Source organism: Ochotona curzoniae, unplaced genomic scaffold (assembly GCF_017591425.1).
Source record: "Ochotona curzoniae isolate NIBS_2020 unplaced genomic scaffold, NIBS_Ocur_1.0 contig_2754, whole genome shotgun sequence".
Classification (NCBI taxonomy): Eukaryota; Metazoa; Chordata; class Mammalia; order Lagomorpha; family Ochotonidae; genus Ochotona; species Ochotona curzoniae.
In genome coordinates, this window is record NW_024465582.1 from 79,736 (window position 1) to 96,277 (window position 16,542).

At 50.3% G+C, this 16,542-nt stretch overlaps 1 protein-coding gene across 3 annotated transcripts; it reads left to right on the forward strand.

Moving 5' to 3' along the window:
- The first annotated feature begins 1,472 nt into the window (after positions 1-1,472).
- On the forward strand, positions 1,473-15,397 carry PDCD6 (programmed cell death 6). 3 transcript variants are annotated; one of them, XM_040977347.1, is made up of 6 exons: positions 1,497-1,658; positions 2,033-2,094; positions 7,755-7,799; positions 10,311-10,463; positions 12,757-12,866; positions 14,789-15,397. In XM_040977347.1, exons 1-6 carry the CDS (start codon positions 1,558-1,560, stop codon positions 14,885-14,887), a joined length of 570 nt encoding a protein of 189 aa, XP_040833281.1. In that variant the 5' UTR covers positions 1,497-1,557; the 3' UTR covers positions 14,888-15,397. The 3 variants fall into 3 exon arrangements, with proteins under 3 accessions (XP_040833282.1, XP_040833281.1, XP_040833280.1); XM_040977346.1 differs by having other exon boundaries at positions 1,509-1,658; positions 10,311-10,469; XM_040977348.1 differs by lacking the exons at positions 7,755-7,799; positions 10,311-10,463 and having other exon boundaries at positions 1,473-1,658.
- Positions 15,398-16,542: the final 1,145 nt, after the last annotated feature.

Below are 16,542 nucleotides of genomic sequence, written 5' to 3' on the forward strand. Positions count from 1 at the left end.
TCGGTGAGGAAAGAGCAGTTATGTAGGGAGATGTGCTTCCTCTGCTGACCACCGTGTCTGCATATTACCTGGCAGGACTGGACAGAAACCCTCTTCTGACAGGAGAGTGTGCCTTGGCAGAGGCGAGGTTGCTTGCTGGGAGTACAGGCCTTTGGGGCTTGCCATCGAGACCGGGGCTGATGGAAAAGGAGGGTCTGAAGCTGTACCAGTGGGAGTGTGTCAGCTTACACCTGTTTGTACATGCAGATGAGTGGGTTTCTTTAAGTTTCATAACTAATCTCCCTTTTAAAATTTATCCTTGGGTTTGGTGCAATAGCATAGTTGTTAAAGTCCTCACCTTGAACACCTGGGATCCCAGATGGGCACCGGTTCTAATCCTGACAGCTCCACTTCCCATCCAGCTCCCTGCTTGTGGCCTGGGAAAGCCATCGAGGAAGGCCCAAAGCCTTGGGACCATGCACCCATGTGGGAGATCTGGAGAGATTCTTGGCTCCTGGCTTTGCGGCCACTTGGGGAGTGAATCATCGGACGAAGATCTTCCTCTCTGTATATCCGCCTTTCCAATAAAAATAAATCTTTAAAAAAATTTTTTTATCCTTGTTGCCACTGAGGTGATGTTAAAGAAGCAAAGTTATGGCTGAATGTGACTGAATCAGAATTTACTTGGTTTCTCTGGGTTTCCAAGTCAGTAGAACACGGACCAGGGTGCCTTGATGCGGGGGAGTACACACGGGATGCGTGCAAGGCATCCCACTCGGGAATTAAACAGGAGGGAGCACTTGGTGCTGGGACACCTGCCTGTTCACAGCGTGTGTGCCTTGCCGAGGCGTTGCTCGCTGGTTGTAGGACAGGTCAGACTAGGGGTCCGACAAGGGCAGATCGTGTGAGGAGAAAACTAGGAACCCCCTAAATGCATAAATCATGAATAAAGTTGAGGTTTGCAGACCGACACTTGTTACAACTCGAGTCTGAGAAGCAAAGTGGGACGAACGCGACCTGTGGCGGGGCCGCGAGCTGAATAATGCATCAGTCCACTGGGAATGGTCTCAGGTGCCGCGGAAAACAGGCCACGGCCTTGGCTCGGCCTCACACTGGGGGCAGCTGAGGTGAAACACTGAAATGCTCAATGAGAGGGGGAAATAAATCTGACGGAAAAGTGCGGTAACTGGGACAGATTTCCGCGTCCCTAGCCCCGGGAGGGACATAGCCCTGGGCACCGGGCAGCCTTTCTGTGAGGAAACAGCGCGGGCAAGACGGGCGCCGCCCCGGGCCGGAAGGGAGCGCCGCAGCCCGCAGCTGCTCTCCGGTCCCCGCAAGGGCGCGTCTCCCTCCCGGCTTTCCTGACACACAGGCCGTACGGCGCACGCGCAGAAGTGCTCATTTATCGGCAAAGTACAGGACCCGAACTGGACTTCGCCGGGCCGCGTGACTCGGAGTTCGCACTTCCTGTGTCCCTGGAAGTGGCGTGTTCAAGCCCCGCCCTCTGGAGGCGGAAGCGGAGTCGCCCCGAGTCGTTCGCTCCACACTAGGTGCTTCAGCCCGGTGCTCCCTCGGCTGATGGCTGCCTACTCCTACCGCCCCGGTCCCGGGGCCGGCCCCGGCCCTGCCGCGGGCGCGGCGCTCCCGGACCAGAGCTTTCTGTGGAACGTCTTCCAGAGGTGAGGCCGCCACGATCTCGGAGTGGCGAGCGGTTCCTGCTCCCGGGGGGCCTCCCCGGCGCCCTTGTCAGACCCTCCTGCGCCCGGGCCCCGCCTGTAGTGGCCTCCAGTCTTCCCGTTGGCGAGGGAGGGCAAGGGGCGCGCGTCCCGGCCGCTCCAGCGGGCTGGAGGAGCCGGAGGCGGGGGCGGAGGCTGCGATTCAGTCTCGGGCAAGTCTGAGCCCGGAAGTCCCCGATGGATGTGGAGGGCGGGTTTGCCCGCTTCCCGGGCGAGGACGGCGAGGGAGGGAACCGACACGTAGTCGGTCCGGCCCGAGCACATCCCTGGCGTGCTGCGGGAAGGGGCCGGCTTACCTGGTCGTTTTGGTCTTGTAGAGTTGATAAAGACAGGAGCGGGGTGATCTCGGACAACGAGCTTCAGCAGGCGCTGTCCAATGGTAAGTGGACATTGGGGGTCTCCTAGGCACTGATGACTTGGTGCTCAATGGGTGTTATTGGTTTGCTGTGTGGAGTGGCTACCGGGTGTACTGAGAAACCGTGCGGACTTGACCCACAGCCCTGGAGCAAGGGCTCGTCTCGCCTTGGAGGGGGACCTTGAAGCAAGGGTTGGAAAGGGCAGGGCGGCAGGTGAAGGTAGTTAGCGTCAAAGTCAGCAGGCAGGCTGATCACTGATTCCCAAACCAGTAAGTTAGGGTTAGATTCTGGAAAATGATTCCCGGTCTGCAAGCCTGGGGCTCGAGAAAGGATTCTTGTTCTCTTTTTGACTACCCTGTAGTCATTTTTAATTAATTAATCAATCACTGGTTTCCCTGGTGATTACTGAGCCTGGCTGAGCCAGCAAAATGTGTCAAAGTAGAAGCTGCTGTGTAGATTTTAGGGGCTAGAAAAGCACATTGGCTCTGCAAGGGGAATTCCATAAGGTACAGAAAAAGTCCTTGACTTCCTCAGGTGAGCCCTGGAGGGCATCCCCACGGGCATGGAAGGAACAGTCAGAGACCCTGGTAGGGTACTACAGAAGGTCCAGGCAGCATCCAGAGGTCATTCTGGTCACTACAGGAGCTGCTGAAAGTGAGAAGGCAGTTGGGTTATGAAATAAAGGGGCTCTCTTCAGAATTCTGTACCTGTTGGTTTCTGCAGGTGAACTCTGAGGAATGTGAATGGAACATTGCTTCATTAAAGGACCAAGTGCAATGGCCTTTCTGAAAGTTGCACTAACCTGGCTTTCCAGAGGTGCCATTGAAGCCAGGAAAGGGCTCATTGTTAGGATGTGATGGAAATGCCAGGAGGTTCGTGTGCGTTAGTGGAAAGCAGCTTGATGTTGGAGGACACTGGATGAAGGAGTGCTGGACACTGCCTCACAGTGTTGCAACCCGAGTCATAAGGGAGCCCCTCTCGGTTGGCGCACACTGGGCATTTAGTGATTTTCTAATCATTTGTATTGAGCTGAAGGTTCTGTGTCTCACAGTAACACCTGTGATTTCCAATGAGCCCAGGATCCCAGTGGTGGTTATCAAGTGTTTGTGCAGCTTGTTTCCAGGAAACTAGGAAGTACCCTAACCCTGGGTCTTTGTTGTTGTTTTTCTTTTGGAAAGATTTATTTACTTATTTGACAGGCAATGAGATACAGAGAGGGGGAGAAACAGAGAAGAGAGATATTCCATCCACTGGTTAACTGCCCGAAATGGCTGCAATAACCAAAGCTGGGCCAGGCCAAAACCAGGAACCCAGGACTCATGCTAGGTCTCTCACATGGGTGCATGGGCTTAAGCGGTTGGGCCATTTTCTGCTTTCTCAGGCACATTAGCAGGAGATGGATTAGAAGAGAGAGCATGGTGGCATAACATGCTAATCCTCTGCTGGCATTTCATATGGGCACCAGTTCTAGTTTTCAGCCAAGCTTTGCCAAATTGTAGACTGCTGGACTTGGTACTTAGTATACTGTCTTGTACCTTCCCTAAGTGCCAATCAAGCACTGGGACATGCTGACCAAAGACAAGAAGAGTTTAGGAGATGATGCTGTGGTTTAGCAAGTAAAACTACTGTCTACAGTGCCAGCATCCCATGTGGATGCCAACTTGAGGCCTGGTTGCTCTACTTCCCCAATGAGCTCAATTCCTTGGACCTCTGTACCCACGTGAACGACCTGGAGGAAGCTCCTGGGTTCAGGCTGATGCAGCTCTAGCTGTTGCAGCTGCTTGGGAAGTAAACCAACAGATGAAAGATCTGTTTCTGTCTCTCCCTCTCCCCTATCTCCCATAACTCTGTCTTTCAGATAAACAAGTGAATGTTACTTCCTTTTTTCCTCTTCCTTCCTTCCTTCTTTCCTTCTTTCTTAAAAAAAAAAAGCGGGCCCAGCGGTATGGCCTAGCGGCCAAGGTCCTCGCCTTGAACGTGCCGGGATCCCAGATGGGCACCAGTTCTAATCCCGGCAGCTCCACTTCCCATCCAGCTCCCTGCTTGTGGTCTGGGAAAGCAGTCGAGGATGGCCCAGTGCTTTGGGACTCTGCACCCGTGTGGGATACCTGGAAGAAGTTCCTGGATCCTGGCTTCGGATCGGCATAGCATCGGCCATTGTGCTCATTTGGGGAGTGAATCATCAGATGGAAGATCTTCCCCTCTGTCTCTCCTCCTCTCTGTATATCTGACTTTCCAATAAATAAACAAATCTTTAAAAATTAAAAAAAAAAAGCTTGATAATACCCATAGAACATTCAAGAACTTACAACAAGGACCAGCTCTGGGAATCAAGCCACTGCTTGCTTTGCCAGAATCCCTTCCTGAAGCACTGCATGAATCCCAGTCGCTTCCCTTCTTCCTCTTTTTAATCTTTTAAAATATTTTTTAAAAGATTTTTTAATTTGAAAGGCAGATTTACAGAGAGAAGGAGAGAAAGAAAATTGATCTTCCACATGCTGGTTCACTCCCCAAATAGCCGGAACAGCCAGAGCTGGGCTGGTCTGAAGCTAGGAGCCAGGAGCTTCCTCCAGGCCTCCCATGTAGGTGCAGTGGCCCCAAAATTTAATTTATCCTCTGCTACTTTCACAGGCCAGGCGCAAGGAGCTGGATGGGGAAGTGGAACAACCAGGCCTCAAACTGCTGCCCCTATAGGATGTTGGCACTGGAGGCAGCAGTTTTACTTGCTAAACCACAGCATCATCTCCTAAACTCTTCTTGTCTTTGGTCAGCATGTCCCAGTGCTTGATTGGCACTTAGGGAAGGTACAAGACAGTGTACTAAGTACCAAGTCCAGCAGTCTACAATTTGGCAAAGCCTGGCTGAAAGTTTAATCCGTGTTGGGTGGTTGATCTTTTCACATGCTGTGCGCATCCAGGACCTACTTCAGAGACTTTCTGTCCAGTAGTTTAATCCGTGTTGGGTGGTTAATCTTTTCACATGCTGTGTGCATCCAGGACCCTACTTCAGAGACTTTCTGTCCAGTAGTTTCAAGTGAATGATGAAAGCTTTGTGATCCACTTTGTTCTTTGCTTTTCAGTTTTGAGAATATTCCACAGGTTCAGGTTTTTTGCAACTTTCTATACTGGGAGTGGTGGTCAAACATTTGTCCTGATGAGTGTGACAGTACAGGCCTACCAACCCTGCAGACTGACTGTGTGTGAGCAGTATACACTTACTCCCTCAGAATGTGTGTGAACAGTACACAGTTACTTCCGCATGGACTGACCATGTGTGAGCAGTACACACTTACTTCCTCAGATTGACCATGTGTGAGCAGTACATGCTTACTCCCTCAGACTAACCAAGTGTGAGCAGTACATGCTTACTCCCACAGACTAACCAAGTGTGAGCAGTACATGCTTACTTCCTCACAGACTGACTGTATGTGAGCAATACCCACTTACTCCTTCACAGACTGACGGTGTATGGATAGTACATGCTTACTCCCCCTGAAGACTGGCAGTGTGTGAGCAGTACACGCTTACTCCCCTATGGACTGACAGTGTGTGATCAGTGCATACACTGCAGACTGGCTCCTTGCGCTTTGGAGGCTTCCAAAGCACTGTGGACCTGCTCTCAACCCTTCCCCTCACTGAGTTACAGCCCTCTGTGCATGCTGTTTGAACCTTTCCCTCACATGCCTGTGTGTCAGCATTTCTATAACATTTTTCGACATGAATGGGAAATGCTGCTTGTTCCAGGGAGTTAGACCTCTCAGTGGTAAGCCACTATAGAAAGAGATTAAGGACCCTACTGGGCCTGGCGCGGTGGCCTAGTGGCTAAAGTCCTCGCCTTGAACATACTGGGATCCCAGATGGGCACTGGTTCTAATTTCGGCAGCCTGCTTCCCATCCAGCTCCCTGCTTATGGCCTGGGAAAGCAATTGAGGAAGGCTCAAAGCCTTGGGACCATGCACCCATGTGGGAGACCTGGAGGAGGTTCCTGGCTCCTGGCTTTGGATTGGCAGAGCTCTGGCCATTGCAGTCACTTGGGGAGTGAATGATTGGACGAAAGATCTTCCTCTCTGTTTCTCCTCCTCTGTATATCTGACTTTGTAATAAAAATAAATAATTTTTTTTTTTTAAAAAAAGGACCGTACTGTTGTTAGTCACTTCCTGGGTGGGACTGAATCTGCCAATGAGTCTGCTGACTACTGTCAGCAGTGTTCTTTGATTTCAGTGTAACTGTCAAGTACCCTGTGGTTGGATTGTTGGCATCAACTTGAGCTTTGATTTTTTTTTTTTTTTTGATCCAGACTGCCTTCATAGTATACCTCTCTGTGTCCTCACAGTGTTATTCAGTGCAGAACCCATCAGTGTGCCATTGCCTGACAAGGCCGCATGAGATGTCTGCCTCCTGCAGGCAGCTACACCTCCAGATGTTAGGTGCGCTGCTCCTGATCCACATACATGCATAGAAAAAGGAGGTCGCAGCTGGAAAAACAGAGAACTGGAGGCCTTGCAGTATTGGGATTGGCTGCCAGGGCTTCTGTTGGGGGTTAGGTAGGTTCTCCCATGTGTGATCACTGCAAGTCGGCACACAACAAGAAGGACAGGAACGGGAGCCCAAGTACAATGGGAAGAGAAAGTGCTGTTCCCATGTCTGAAACTACCTCTCTGACTTGGCCTTGTGGGTTTCTTTTTAACCATTTTTCAGTAATGCTTTTCTGTACATACTCCTGCCCACTGCTCCCTAAACATCTATACAAGAGGCTCCTGCAGCTTGCAGATCTGTGCAGTGGACACAGAGACAGGTGTCCCTCCTCTGTGGGAGGAGTGCACCTTCCCTATACTTGGGCCTGAGGTCCCAAGAGGAGTAGAAGAATCATGTGGCCAGGGGGTTATAGGGTCCCCAGAAAAAGCTTCCCACAGAAGGAGCCTAGGTTGAAATGTCAGGTGTGTGTTTCTGGAGATTTCTCTGGGCTGAGTTGTGTGAGCCCAGAGTACAGGAATGCAAGGGCTGCGGTATTGCAGACCCAGCCACATGCATTCCAGGCAAAACTGCTGACCAGGAATACAAGTATGACTGCCTGGCTCCACAGAGTGTAGGGCTGGTTAGGGCCACTGAGTGCCCCTACTTAAAAAGTTCTTTTTAAGTCTTTCAGTGAGTGTGAAAACTGGTAAATGGACACGTCACTGTGAATCTTGGGCATATGGTGAGCTTCACGTCCTCTCAGTGGAGCAGTGGCTGAGTTTTCAGGACCAGCAGTGTTCCCAAAAAACAGACTGCAGCTTAGGAGGACTCCACAAGTGGGGAAACCATGAGGAAGTAGTCTGCCATGAGTCCCGTGCTCCATGCTGCCTTCAACACAGCTGCTGGGGCCTGTGCTCTGGGCATCTTGGCAACTCCCATGCCATAGACAATGGTGATGAGAGTGAAACCATTGCTGCCTTCTCAGCTTACCTGGTCCCCGCATGCCTGGAAAATTCAGTGTGTGTTAAGGTAACGTGAGATGATTTTTTGGTTATATCTTGGGGAGAGTGAGCCTCCAGCTTTACATAATTGTAGTCAGCATTGAGTGTCTGGCAGGACACTAGATCCACAATGCTTACAGCACTTTCCTGTGGTCATGGCAGCCAAAACACCTCCCAGAGAGTCCCTGTAAAATGTTTTAATTGTGGTTGTTTGCTGTTTATTCCAGGTACATGGACTCCATTTAACCCTGTGACTGTGAGATCAATCATATGTGAGTATCTGTGGGCCTGGGCTGTGGAACCTGAGACTGCCTGGACAGGACTGTGCCTCTCATTGTGTGTGGCTTCACTGTCCCCAAACCCCCACCTGTGAGACAGTGCAGGGAGTAGGACATTGAACCTCAAACTTTTCCCCAAGCTCTGTCCTGTCTTCTGTGTATGTGGGTATGTGTTTGCTTTCACAGATTTTTATTTATTTATTATTTATTTGTTTTTATTGGAAAGTCAGATTTACAGAGAGGAGAGACAGAAAGAAGGAAAAGATCTTTTATCCACTGGTTCACTGCCCCCCCCAAGTGGGTGCAACGGCTGGAGCTGAGCTAATCCAAAGCCAGGAGCTTCTTTCCAGTCTCCCACATGATTTCAGGGTCCCAAGGCTTTGGGCCATCTGATGCTTTCCCAGGCCACAAGCAAGGAGCTGGAAGGGAAGTGGAGCTTCCAGGATCTGAACCAGTGCCCAATAGGATCCTGGTGCATGCAAAGCGAGGAGTTTAGCTACTAGGCTACTGCGCGAGGCCCAGACTTTTTATTTCTAATTTGACCCATCCCTTTTGTTTCTAATTCCTAATTACTATTTGCTTATCCAAAGTCTTTCTTGGTGTGTGTGTGTGTGTGTGTGTATGTGTGTGTAGTCTCTTACCACTTGTACATTTGTTAGTCTTAGTTTCAAGATTTTTTTTTTTTAAGTTGAAGGTAAGTGTGTATGTTTGTGAAAGAGCAGGAGAGAGTATACCAGAGTCTGGAATGTGGAATCAGAGGATGTGTTTGAATACGAAGCATTTTGAAACCTATGCATAGTTTTCTCACAAGGCTCATTTCCGTGACGAAGACCTTAGTATGGCACTCAGTTTGCCTTGTATTCTTGATATCAGTGTGAGATCCTGGGAAGGGTGCTCCTGGACAATTTCTTTTTGGATTGGTGTTTGAACTTCATGTAGACATGACCTGAACCAGGGGTATATCCTGCAGAAGGGTTTGCTTCGTTCATGTGATGCTGGGTAGGAATTCTCCTCTCGGCCTCCCTGGCTGCCCAAACAGCAGGATCTTGAACTGAACTCCAAGTGTAGGAGAGTCCCTGCAGCTGCGAGTCATCTGGAAGGGCTCTGACCCCGCTCTTTGTCTGTTGTTCAGGACTGGTCTTTTCCTTGCCTCTTCTCTGCATCTTTGCTCCCATTGCCTTGTTTTCAAGCTGTGAGCTTAGTCCTCTCACTTCCTGTGTCCAGTGTTTCCCAATGGGACTGCTGCTTGTTTCAGTCAGCTTACTGCACAACTGTAGCCTTGTGAGTATCTTGTGTTTAGATCCCTCCCTTTATTGCATGTGATCACTAGAATCCCTCACTTCCCGTGTGTGTTCTCTAGGATCTGTCACTTGCCATGTGTGGCCCTGTGGGAATTCTCTGACTTCTCTGTGGTAGCATCTGAGTCAATACTGTCTCCTTGTTTGGTAGCTTACCATCCTGTGCTGGCAGAAACTTTGCCTTAAGTCCAGGGAGATGCTGACAGGTACAGGGATCTGCTCCTGTGCTGAGTTCTATCGCCCATAGTGACTGCTGATCTGGGTTCTTAAGTGTGATCAAGTGAGGCAGCTACCTGTATACTCTGCCCTCTAAGCACAGTCTTGTCTCGCCCCTGGCTGCAAGTGTGGCTGGTTGTCAGAAGAAACACTGGTGCTCTTCTCTACACAAATTTTTAGTATGTGAAATTTAAACGAATGCTAGTCACTTCTGATGCAACCAATAACATTGGTGTTACAATCTCATAGTAATACTGTGATTTTTTTTTATTATTATTACTTTTTCATTGGAAAGGCGGATATACAGAGAGGAGGAGAGACAGAGAGGAAGATCTTCTGTCCAATGGTTCACTCCCCAAGCGGCCGCAACGGCTGAAGCTGAGCCAATCCGGAGCCAGGAGCTCTTCCTGGTCTCCCACGCAGGAGCAGGGTCCCAAGGCTTTGGGCCATTCTTGACTGCTTTCCCAGGCCACAAGCAGGGAGCTGGATGGGAAGTGGGGCTGCCAGGACTAGAACCGCCCATATGGGATCCCAGTGCATGTAAGGCAAGGACTTTAGCCACTAGACTACTGCACCCAGCCCCCATCTGCCAGTTTACTCTCCAAATGACCACAGCAGTTGGAGCTTGGCTGATCTGAAGCCAGGAGCTAGGAGCTTTTCAAGTTGGACAACAGGGTCCAAAGTATCTGGGCCTTCTTTTGCTGCTTTCCCAGGTGTATTGGCAGGAAACTGGATTGGAAGTGAAGCAGCTGGGCCTAGAACCAGGGCCACAGCACAGTTGTTCTGAGTCTGCATGTGTTTTGGCTTCACACTGCAGGTAATACAACAATTCAGCAGACAGTGTTCATGAGCCAGCACTGTGATTAAAAGGCTGGGCACCTCGCCAGTCTCCAGAGGAGCCAAGGTTGCTTGGAAGCCAGAGGTGGGTCTCTTGTTGTGCGATGTAGGCATTTGACCTGATGTGCAGTGTGTCTATTCTCTCTTGTCTCAGCTATGTTTGACCGAGAGAACAAGGCTGGCGTGAATTTCAGTGAGTTCACAGGCGTGTGGAAGTATATCACTGACTGGCAGAACGTGTTCCGCACCTATGACCGGGACAACTCAGGGATGATCGACAAGAACGAGCTCAAGCAAGCACTCTCAGGTTTTGGTAATTCACTTACCTTCATTGTGAAGCCTGGGAACCACTGCAGGTTCTTTGTGATTTTGTTCCAGTTACTGATGTTTTTCACTGAGTCTGTGTAATGTTTCTGTTTGTATTGTACAGGTTCATATTTTGGTATATTTGTATCATGAAGGCTTACGTTTGACATGGAGATTTTGTGGTCTTTGAGGATTTCTCACTTCCTGTGTGTGGTTTGTTAGGATCCCTCACTTCCTTCAGTTTTTTCATCAGAAATGAGATAAGGGCTATGCACATTGTCTGTGTTGTGTGGACTGGAGTGGTTTCACCAGCAAAACTGAGAATGTGGTTAACGTGGTTGAATAAAATAAGATGGTGTGGGGCACATTACACTTCATGTTACATCCAAATACAAGAAAGAAAAGATGAAATGCCCCACAGGAACATTGGGTTAGAGTTGTGCAGTTCTGTGCCCATTCTCAGGTGTATTCCGTGTGTGTGTGTGTGTGTGTGTGTGTGTTTGTGTCAGGCTTCAGCCTGTTGCCGTGTGCCGTGCTTCTCTTAGTGTTCATGGCACCTGTCCAGGATGCATCCAAGGGTCTGTCAGGTGGAATGACCCCTTGAATGCACCCTGGGGAGTGGAGAAACCTGACCAAGGCCATGGCTGCAGCAGATGCAGGTTTGGACAATTCCTTCAGATGTTTCATCCAGCTGTGAAGCACAAGCTTTGTTTTACTTAAAAGGCTGCTTACATGAAAGTGCTTCCTGTAGAAAACAAAAGTTAGATTATGTCTAACGATCTCACCTTGTTGAGTCTGAGGGTGGGTTGTAGGGTTAGGATGGCTCCTGCCCTCTCTTGGAGCTCTTTTCTACTCTCCCTCTCCTTTCCTTTGAGCTGGCCCATTGGGTGAGTCAGAACTACTTCCAGAGCTCACCAGCTGTGGGCCAGACTTGGGGCAGGGCAGGGAGAGGTCGCTCTAAATTGGAACTGCAGTACACCTGACCTTGTTTGCCTTGGTCAGGCTTCCCCTCTGGGAAGGCACATCCCTGAGTGGTTGCCTGGAGTGCTGTGAGATCCCACCAGGCTCTGGTTCTGGGAATGAGCTCAGTGGGTGTACATGAGACAACACTAACGCAGAGGATGCCTACCAGGCCTTGGTGTCCTTGTCAGACTGAGAACATCATGGAGATATCGACGCATGGCCAGTCAGGGCAGGCAGTGACAGAATCCTCTCTGCTGTCCCAGTCATTACTGCTCGCACCAGCAGGGGCGTGATGTTGAAGGAGTCAGCCTACGAAGCAAAACATATACTCCCTACTCTGCTGTCGCTAGCACTACCAAGCTCCTGTCTTCTGCTCAGCCTGTGGAGTGCTGTGAAATGGTCCTCATGTAGTTAGGGCCACAGTGTGCCCTGAATGCTCCTGAAGATGCTGTGTACCTGTGGGTGTGTTTGAGTCTTTATCAGTAAAACAGTGAGTTTTCCTACAGGTAATTGACTATGAAATTCACTTAGACAAAAAATGTACACATCCTTACGAATATGCCATGAGACTGAAAACCAGTAGGGCTGTTTGTTTTATTGGAAAGTCAGATCTACAGAGAGAAAAGTACTCTGTCTGCGGATTAATTCCCAGTGGCCACAAGGGCTGGAGCTGAGCTGATCAGGAGCCAGAAGCATCTTCCAGGTCTCCACATGAGTGCAGGGTCCCAAGGCTTTGGGCCGTCCTTGACTGCTTTCTCAGGCCACAAGCAGGGAGCTGGATGGGAAGTGGAGCAGCTGGGACATGAACCAGCACTCATGTGGGATCCTGGCACATGCAAGGCGAGGACTTTAGCCATTAGCCTACCACACTGGGCCCAATGGGACTGCTTTATCACCTGCTCCTCTCTCAATGAGGACAGCTCAGCCGATAGATAGGAATGGTGGAAGGAAGGAGACAGGCAAGGAGTGTTCCCATCTGAAGCAGCCCTGGGGCTATGGCCCTACCAGAAACTCTGGTAAATTTGAAATAAATTGGAGCATTTCGGGGCCTGTGAGAGAAGTTGAGGTTGTTCTAATGTTGCATGGATTCGCTCCTTGTAGGCAGGTATTCACCAGTTCCCTTCTGTGCTACTTGACAGGGAACTGGTCATATAGTTGGTCATACAGGACTTTGGTGGGTTTCCAGAACAGCTCTGCCATGGTGTTCCTTGCAGGGAGTGGACAGTGCTGGTCTCTGAGTCTTGCCAGAGGGCTGTGTGGCTCTCAGTGGATTTGCAGTTGTTTCCCTCCACCTGCCCCAGCCTACCACTGACACTGGTCTCCTCTTTAAGGCTATCGGCTCTCTGACCAGTTCCACGACATCCTCATCCGCAAGTTTGACCGGCAGGGACGGGGGCAGATTGCTTTTGATGACTTCATCCAGGGGTGCATCGTCCTGCAGGTGAGCAGAGGCCACTGGGTGCTGGAAGGGCATGGCCATCAGGCTGGAGTGGTGTGGTCTGGTCTTTGCAGAGGTAACTGCTTCTACAATGGGCATGCCGACAACATCATGTTCCTGCCTTGGAGGTATGCAGCAGTCGATTTGGAGGAGGCCCTTTCTCTGAGTGCTCTGTGCCTCTACACAAACTTCAGTCTGAGAGAACACACTGAAATCTCAGAGCTGCTTCATCATTGGCTGATGCCAAAGGGGAAAAACCAAGGCAGAACATGCAAGGTGCCTGTCAGACAGGGCAGAACGAGGACCTGACCTATTTCCTTGCAGCCCCTGCTGCTGTTTGAGATCCAGGGTCTACAGTTTTAGAAATGCAGTGGTTTCTTAACTGATTGGTAGCTGAACAGACTAATCCTTCATCTAAGGCACCGGCATCCCAGATGGGTGCATCTAAGATATTCCACTTCCCATCCAGCTCCCTGCTTGTGGCCTGGGAAAGCAGTCGAGGACAGCCCAAAGCCTTGGGACCATGCACCCATGTGGGAGACCTGGAGGAGATTCTTGGCACCTGGCTTTGGAGCGGCACAGCACTGGCCGTTGCAGTCACTTGGGGAGTGAATCATCGGACAGAAAATCTTCCTCTCTGGCTGTCCTCTCTGTATATCTGACTTTCCAATAAAATAAATAAATCTTAAAAACAAAAAAGAGTCCAAGCCAACCACTGCCATATAGGATGCCAGTGTGAATTTTGGGTTTTTTAAAGATTCATTTGTTTTAATTTGAAAAGCATATATTTTTTTAAAGATTTATTTATTTCATTGGAAAGGCAGATGTCCAGAGAGACAGAGAGGAAGATCTTCCATCTGATGATTCACTCCCCAAGTGGCCGCAACGGCTGGTGCTGCGCTGATCCGAAGCCAGGAACTTCTTTCCAGGTCTCCCACGCGAGTGCAGGGTCCCAAGACTTAGGGCCGTCCTTGACTGCTCTCCAGGCCACAAGCAGGGAGCTAGATGGGACGTGGAGCTGCCTGGATTAGAACCGGCGCCCATCTGGGATCCCGGCACATTCAAGGCGAAGACCTTAACCATTATGCTATTGTGCTGAGCCTGAAAAGCATATTTTTTATAGAGGAGAAATAAAGGGTCTTTCATCCACTGGTTGACTCTCCTGACTACTAGAGGCAGAACTGAGCTGATCCAAGCTGAGAGCCAGGAGCTTCTTCCAGGCATCTTACATGGGTGCAGGGGCCCGTGGACTTGAGCCATCCACCACTTCCCTCTCTGTGGGCGCCCCCATGGGATGCGAGTGCCACAGGTAAAGGATCAGCCTGCTGTACCACTGCATACCCCCACAAGGTCCACTGGAGTGTTAATCACAGGTTGCACGCTCACTCTGGGCATATCACTTAGCAGTGTGAGCATTGGAGTGCACACCAGCTTCCCAGGTGCTGGCAATGCCGACTTTTGTATGGGTGGTAGAGATCTGTATCCCTGCAGGGTCATGGGGAGGTGGCTCGTCCTCGGATCCTGGCCTGTCTGAGCTACACAGAATTGTGCTGTGGCATGCCTATTCTCTGGTTACCACAGTTCCGAGTATGTCATTCAGAAGGGGCCCTGGACCTTCCTGTTACAGGTTATGATGGCCAGGCTCCTCTGATTGGCTGGAGATGGGTGGGAGGGGGACCCTGAGCCCACACACACAGACAATCTCAAAGTATAGGGAAGGGCCAGGCTACCCTCCCATCTTTGGCAGGCCGGGCCTGTCCTGCATCCCAGTCCGCAGGTAGAAGTTCCCACTGTGAGGAGTCAGGTGTGGGAGGTGAGGTGCCTGTTCCTGAAACTGGACCTCACCTACCTTGGGGCTCTACCTGGTGAGCCTGTTCTGCTATCTGCATCAAGGTCTGATGGCCTGCTGCTCTGTGTATCCCCAGAGGCTGACGGACATATTCCGACGCTATGACACGGATCAGGATGGCTGGATCCAGGTGTCCTATGAGCAGTATCTTTCCATGGTCTTCAGCATCGTATGACTTTGGCGACATCAGCCGTCCATGTTCTTCAGTGTTGTGTGACGTCACCTCTGAATGACAGCATGACCACAGAAGAAAGACTGGAAATGCCAAATTTCTGACCTTTCAATGGAGTGGAGCCACAGATGTTAGATTTTATAGAATCTACCTGGGGACCGGTTGTACATATGTGGATAGCTGCCTACTATTCTCTCAATTATAACATGTCCTTGTAAGCAAACGCTACTGTTGGAACCCTAACCTTAGGGTGTACATGTTGGCTTTGGTGACTAATTGTGCCACAAGGTGAAAATGTCATGATGAGACAATGTGTCAGCAATTATGCTTACAGAAAATGTATCATGTTCATATCCAGGTACCAGTTCTGTAGAGAAAATGGTTTCTTAGCCAGTGGAGACCTTAAACGCACAGAGCTTACACAGGCTTTTCATGTGCCTTACTTTGTAAAGAGGAGTTTATTAGATCTGATGGAATATGTAATATAACAATAAAGTAACAGGTACCAATGAACTTCAGAGAACACACCATGTCTTGATCATGCCAGGCCTTGCCTGGCAACAGCCAGCTCAGACCTGCTTGCCTAGAACACCCAAGAGGTGGTCTCCGGAAGCCCAGCAAAGCTGTGGCTTTCTGTTTCAGGCCAGGGTTTAAGTTGTGTAAGACTTCTCTGCCCAGATAGGGGAGTTTAACCACACTACCTTGTCTCTGTCTTAATTAAAGGTTCTCGCTTTATTATTTGAAAGGCAGAGTTACAGAGAAAGAGAGGTCTTCGTCTGCTGGTTCACTGCCTCTGTGGTCAAAAGGACTGAATCTGAGCTGAACTAAAAGCCAGGAGCCTCTTTCCCGGTCTCCCTCATGGGTGCAAGGGCCAGTAGCTTTGACCAACTTCTGCTGCTTTCCCAGTCCATAGCAGAGAACAAGCACCCATGTGGGGTGCCGGTGTAGAAGGTGACACCTTAACATGCCTATGCCACAACACCAGCACCTTAAATTACATTTTTACACATAGATCATAAGGTACGGTAGCCTCATAGGCTGTCAACCCATGGCCATTTCTGTCAGCTCTGCCATGGCCATGTCACTTGCCTGATGCTAACCCAGCCTGGTTGCTTCTCATGTCTCATGCCCCATGCTGGGGCAAGCCTAAGGCCAGACACCGCAGTCATTCCAGGAGAGCTAGCTGCTCAGGTACCTCGGGACCAAGAACTCTTGCTCCGCCCCAGCCTCAACATTCTGTCGTCTCAGGTGACCTGGGGGTCCCCAGCTGTCCCCCTACCCTCCCAAGGACAGAACATAATGTTTGGCTGCCTTAGCTTCTCCTCAAGCTGTGTTCCCTGGCATCTGCAACTTGGGGTTGCAGCTTCTGTACCAACACCTGCTTGACACAAGTCCTTCCCTCCCTTCGTCCATGCCATTCTCCATGTCACCATGCTCATGGGGAAGCTTCTGGAAAAATGCCTGCTAGGGAAGCCAGCATCTGAAGGTGCATGCCCCCTTGCCACCTGTCACACTTGCTTGGTGCACAGGGCTCTCTGGGAATGAACTTCCACACTCCCAGATGTTGTAGGCCGGGAGTATTGGCCCCATGTCTGCCAACTTGGTTGATGTGGGGGCTTGTTTTCTGCACCTTGGCATCCACCATGCTCGGCTCAACA

Coding starts and splice junctions, on each gene's coding strand:
- PDCD6 (XM_040977346.1), top strand. CDS start 1,558: ATGGCTGCCTACTCCTACCGCCCCGGTCCCGGGGCCGGCCCCGGCCCT. Junction 7,800..10,310: donor GACTGTGAGATCAATCATAT/GTGAGTATCTGT, acceptor CTCTTGTCTCAG/CTATGTTTGACCGAGAGAAC. Junction 10,470..12,756: donor GCAAGCACTCTCAGGTTTTG/GTAATTCACTTA, acceptor CTCCTCTTTAAG/GCTATCGGCTCTCTGACCAG.